At 46.3% G+C, this 6,154-nt stretch overlaps 1 protein-coding gene across 1 annotated transcript; it reads right to left on the bottom strand.

Annotated features, from left to right (window-relative positions):
- Positions 1 to 4,457: 4,457 nt before the first annotated feature.
- LOC138859636 (gamma-aminobutyric acid receptor subunit theta-like) lies at positions 4,458 to 5,685 on the bottom strand. The gene is made up of 3 exons (XM_070115430.1): positions 5,181 to 5,685; positions 4,728 to 4,907; positions 4,458 to 4,522 (listed from the first exon to the last, which is right to left on the bottom strand). The coding sequence occupies exons 1-3, from the start codon at positions 5,683 to 5,685 to the stop codon at positions 4,458 to 4,460; spliced, it is 750 nt and encodes a 249-aa protein (XP_069971531.1).
- Between the last annotated feature and the right edge of the window lie 469 nt (positions 5,686 to 6,154).

Raw genomic sequence — 6,154 nt, 5'->3', positions numbered from 1 at the left:
CCTACCCAACGAGAGAGGCGGGCTGCGGGCCCCGTTGGGAGGGTGGCTGCTGGGGCGCGGAATAGGAACGGGAGCTCCTCGTCCTGCCTGCGTCCTGGCAGCCGCCAGCCCAATATGAAGCTTGTGGGGCAAAGCCCTAGGGAACCCCACAGGTGGATGAAGGGTCCCGCAGCCTGCCGCCTTTTATGTGGAGCAGCATCGGCGGGGATGGCAGAGGTGGCGTCCACCCAGAGCGACTACCCGAGGGTTAACCTCAGGCGGGAAGTCAGGGTGGGGGCTTGGAACGTCCGCTCTTTACGTCAGGATGATCGGTTACCCCTGCTATCGAGGGAACTGGGGAAGCTGAGAGAAGACCTGGCAGCGGCACGACCAGTGTAGGTGGCTACACCTATTACTGGTCAGGCCGCAGCGATGGTCACCATCTCCAGGGAGTAGCCATAGTTGTCTCCGGTAGGCTCCAGCCCTCGGTGGTAGAGGTCACTCCAGTCGATGAGCGTATTATGGTAATGAGACTAAAGCTGTTTTTGGGCTTCATGTCTCTTATTGCTGTGTACGCTCCTACCGATGTTTGTAAACTTGATGTGAAAGATGTTCTACGCCAAACTTACATCCGTGGCAGACAGTTGTCCCCGGCGAGATATTCGTATTGTTCTGGGTGACTTCAATGCGGTATCTGGCTGCAATCGAGCTGGCTATGAGATGTCAGTCGGTCCTCATGGTTCGGGAGTTGATACCGGCAGCAAGAATTCCCTCCTTTTCCGGAATTTTGTTAAATCCCAGAAATTGAGGATTTCTGGCTCCTGGTACCAGCACCCGGACCCACATCGTTGGACATGGTACAGCGATGCAGGTAATGCAACCAAGGAGATTGACCACATTCTCGTTAGCACTCGTTGGAGGATCCTCCAGAACTGCAGGGTGTATAGGAGTGCTGAGTTCTTTGGTACTGATCATAGATTGGTTGTGGCTACCCTTCGGGTACACTTCAAAACTCCCCAGCGGCCCAATGACCACCCTAGGGTGTTTCATCTGGACAGGCTGAAGGAGAGGGAGTGTGCTCGGAGGTTTGCTGAGACAATCTCTGATCGGTTCACAGCGCTTGACAATCTGACGGACCCTGTACTTCTGTGGGACACCTTCAAGCGTGAAACGCTTGATGCAGCCCAAGAATCGATTAGAGAACGCCTGAGAGCAAGATAGAATTCAATCTCTCAGGAGACACTGGAAGCCACTGATGCTTGCCGTGCGGCTTGTCTGGCAGGGGATCGGGATTTGCACCGTTCTCAGGTGCGCAGAACTAGGTCTCTGTTAAGAAGGGACAAGGAACAGTTTATTAAGAATCTTGCTCAGGAGGTCGAAGGCCATTTCTTAGTAAATGACCTTCGTCCTGCATACCAAGCCCTGAGAAAACTGAACTCCAAGCCCTCTTCACAGGTGACTGCGGTTCGCTTAGTGAGTGGCCAGATTGTTTCAGATCCTGTTGCGGTGAGGGAGCGTTAGGCTGAATACTTTGAGCAGTTGTATCAGGTTGACCCTCCAACAGTTAACTTGGATGTGGGTAGTGCCGTGATTCCGCTGCCAGACCCGCCCATTAGCGAGGACCCTCCCTCCCTAGCTGAGGTTAGGGAGGCGATCTCCAAGCTGAAGAGTGGTAAAGCAGCGGGCATTTGCGGCATCCCAGCTGAACTGTTAAAGGCTGGTGGTGAACCTATGGCACGGGGATTGCATGCTGTCCTGGCTGCCATTTGGCAGTCCGGTACTGTTCTCTCTGACCTGTTGAGGGATGTGGTCATCCTTCTCTGGAAGGGGAAGGGGGACCGATGGGACTGCAGCAATCACCGCGGCATCACACTGCTCAGTGTACCAGGCAAGGTTCTTGCCCGCATCCTTCTGAGGCGTATCAGAGGCCAGAGCAATCCGGATTCACACCTGGTAAGTCCACAATAGACCGTATCCTTGCGCTTCGAGTCATTGTAGAGCGCCGTCGTGAGTTCGGACGTGGGTTGCTTGCAGCCTACATCGACCTCAAGAAGGCGTTCGATACAGTACATCGGGAATCACTCTGGGAGATCTTGAGACTGAGAGGAATTCCAACAAGGATTATTGAACTAATAGCAAACCTATATACTGGTACTGAAAGTGCTGTAAAGTGTGGTGGGGGCCTGTCGAGCTTCTTTCCTGTCAGTTCAGGAGTGAGGCAAGGCTGTGTTCTTGCACCAACCCTTTTCAACACTTGCATGGACTGGATACTAAGCAGAGCTACTGTTCAAAGTCATTGTGGAGCAACACTGGGCAATATTAAGGTTACAGACCTTGATTTTGCCGATGATGTTGCAATTCTATCTGAGTCTTTGGAAACCTTAGTGGTGGCCCTCAATGCATTTAGTAATGAAGCGAAGCCCTTGGGTCTAGAGGTCTCCTGGACCAAGACCAAGATCCAGGACTTTGGGGACTTGCTAGGAAAACCTGTTCGGTCGGTATGTGCTTGCGGCGAGGACATTGAAGTCAAAGAGAGCTTTACATACCTTGGTAGTGCAGTTCATAACTCTGGGCTGTCAGACCAGGAAGTCAGCAGACGGATTGGCCTGGCAGCAGGGGTCATGAACTCTCTCGACAAGAGTATTTGGAGATGCCAGTACCTGTGCAGAAGGACCAAGCTACGTGTTTTCAGGGCCCTGGTAATGCCAGTTTTGCTATACGGTAGTGAAACCTGGACATTATCCAGTGCAATGGAGTCTCGTCTTGAAGCCTTTTGTAATAGGACCTGTTACCTGCACAATCTGGGATCGCCAACTCAGGCTATATGGCCACCTGGATCGCTTTCCACAGGCTGATCCTGCCTATCAGGTTGTCTTTGTAAGAGACAACCCTGGGTGGAGGAGGCCTGTGGGACGACCTAGGAGGTCGTGGCTTGGGCAGATCGATCAAACCTGTCGGGAAGAGCTCGAGATGGGCCGGGCCCCTGCCTGGCGACTTGCTATGAGGGATCCCAAAAGGTGGAAGCAGAAGGTGGACGCGGCTATGCGCCCCCGTCGGCGTTAGCTCCGGATGATGATTATGATGATGCTTATGGATTGATGAGGTTATGAAGCTTATGGATTTATCAGGTTGAGATGCTTATGGATTTATGAGGTTACGATGCTTATGGATTTATGAAGTTATGATGCTTATGGATTTATGAGGTTATGATGCTTATGGATTTATGAAGTTATGATGCTTATGGATTTATGAGGTTATGATGCTTATGGATTTATGAGGTCATGATGCTTATGGATTTATGAGGTCATGATGCTTATGGATTTATGAGGTTATGATGCTTATGGATTTATGAAGTTATGATGCTTATGGATTTATGAGGTTATGATGCTTATGGATTTATGAAGTTATGATGCTTATGGATTTATGAGGTTATGATGCTTATGGATTTATGAGGTCATGATGCTTATGGATTTATGAGGTCATGATGCTTATGGATTTATGAGGTTACGATGCTTATGGATTTATGAGGTTATGATGCTTATGGATTTATGAGGTTATGATGCTTATGGATTTATGAGGTTATGTTGCTTATGGATTTATGAGGTTATGATGCTTATGGATTTATGAGGTTACGATGCTTATGGATTTATGAGGTTATGATGCTTATGGATTTATGAGGTTATGATGCTTATGGATTTATGAGGTTATGATGCTTATGGATGTATGAGGTTATGATGCTTATGGATTTATGAGGTTATGATGCTTATGGATTTATGAGGTTATGATGCTTATGAATTTATGAGGTTATGATGCTTATGGATTTATTAGGTTATGATGCTTTTAGACTTATGGTGTTATGATGCGTATACATTTATAACAGTGGTTTTGTGAAGTAGTGACTGGGTTTATAAACGGGTTTGTTAAGTATTATAGGGGGTATGTTTTGTTAAGTAGTAATGGGGGTATTTTACGATGCTTATAGATCTATAACAGTAATAATGGTGATGGCATGATAATAAAATGTAATGATAATGATAATGATAATGATGATAGTAATGATGATTACAATAATGATAGAGTAATGATTATGATAGTAACAGTAATAGCAATACTCATGATAATATAAAAGTTAATGATAATAATAATGATAATAATAATAATAATAATAGTAATGATATCATTAATGATGATAACAATAATTATAAGGGTAATATGAAAATGATAATAGTAATGATGATAATGATCATAATGATAAAAGCAATAATGATAATGATCATGATAATAATAACAACAATAATGATAATCGTAATGATAATAATGATAATGATGATATCAATAGTAACAATGATGATAGTGATATAACCAACAGCATAGACAACAGTAACCACAGCAAAATGCCCAAAGAGATTCTAGTTTGCTTCTAAAGCCCTTGTTTCTTTAACCCTTTTCCGGCTGCAATCGTTGAGTCGTCCCTGACCTCATTCTAGGTGATTGGACCAATAAACGGGTTTGTGCCCATCTGCTATCACTAATCTCACTGTATCTGATGGGCAGTTAAGGTATTTCACGCCTAAAGCAGTTGTTTATTATACCATTGTTGTACTTATAGATACTGATAAGGGCTTGATTTGTAAATTTTCCAGTAAGGTTGATGCAATGAAGCTTTGGAGCAAGCATTAGACGAATATATAGATTTTATCGAAAGAAATGTTATGTAATCAAAGCGCAAAATCTTTCGTTTAGTTTACCTTCTGAGTTCCATACCTTTTCGAGGATTCCGAACCTGATGTTCAAATTCTGGATTTCAAAGTTGAGGTAACAGACTTGCTGGTCGAAAGGGTACATCATGAGGTCAAAATTACAGGCAAAGGTCACTGACATTTCTTGCTCGAGGACGAGGAAGTTGAGGGTGCCGTCGTACTTGTAATCTGGTTGAGTTGTGAAAAAAGATAGTGGAGACATGAGTAGATAAAATAGACGGATACGAAATAAGCAATAAAGGATTTTAAAACATCATGGTTGAAATATTTAGATTGTTTTGTGGCGGGAGGGATTTTTTGCGAGAGCTATTTTCGAATATATATTAATTAAGGCATATAATTTCATGATCAGTGTGTGTGAAAAAGCAGGCGTGCTTGTGCGTGTGCGAAAGAGAATATGTTGGGCGCGCGTGTTCGTGCGTCCAAACCCACGAGGCCGACCTTCCAAGATTATGCTCTCGTCGTCGGGCAGTTCGTCCGAGACCCTGTAGACGAACACGACCCTCGAGTGTATGATGCCTTTGGCCGTGCCCTTGGTGCCGTCGATGAGCGTGAGCGTCGGGACCCACACCAGATCGATGTTCCGGAGGCGGTTGGCCTTGTAGTCGCGCCGGAGGTTGCTGTAGCCCAGGCGGCTGTCCGTCCACTTGACGGAGGCCATCAGGTCGACGGTGAGGCGGAACTTGGTCAGGTCGAAGTCCTTGATGGACCTGATGGTCAAAAACACCTTGAAGGGCACAGGCTTCACGGCCTCCCTCGGCGGCGGGATCTTGACGGAGTAGCCCTCGGGGATGATGACCACGTCGCAGTTCATCTCGTCGCTCTGGTCGCTGCAGTCCACCGACAGGTCGCAGCGAAGCCTCTTCCGGATGCAGTGGCCGTCGCTGCAGGTGAACTCGTCGCTCCCGCACGAGGTCAGGAGCAGCTTCGGCTGCGAACCGAACATACACACACACACGCACACACACACATAAATATATATATATATATATATATATATATATATATATATATACATATATATATATATATAATATATATATATGTATATACATAAATATATACATATATATATATATATATATATATGAAGCTTATGGGGGAAAGACAGGGAAACCCGTAGGTGGATGATGGGTCCCACAGCCTGCCGCCCCCTTTTATATAGAGCAACGTCGGCGGCGGTGGCAGAGGTGGCGTCCACCCAGAACGACTGTCCGAAGCTAAACCTTGAATTGGAACGTCCGTTCTTTACGTCAGGATGATCGGTTGCCTCTGCTGTCGAGGGAACTGTGGAAGCAGAGAGTGGAGGTGGCTGCTTTCTCGGAGGTGAGAAGACTTGGCAGTAGCACGATCAGTGTAGGTGGCTACACCTACTACTGGTCAGGCCGCAGCAACGGTCACCATCTCCAGGGAGT

The sequence above is a fragment of the Penaeus vannamei genome, chromosome 37 (assembly GCF_042767895.1).
Source record: "Penaeus vannamei isolate JL-2024 chromosome 37, ASM4276789v1, whole genome shotgun sequence".
In the NCBI taxonomy this organism is placed as follows: domain Eukaryota; kingdom Metazoa; phylum Arthropoda; class Malacostraca; order Decapoda; family Penaeidae; genus Penaeus; species Penaeus vannamei.
This window is presented reverse-complemented; position numbering and strand designations above follow the sequence as displayed.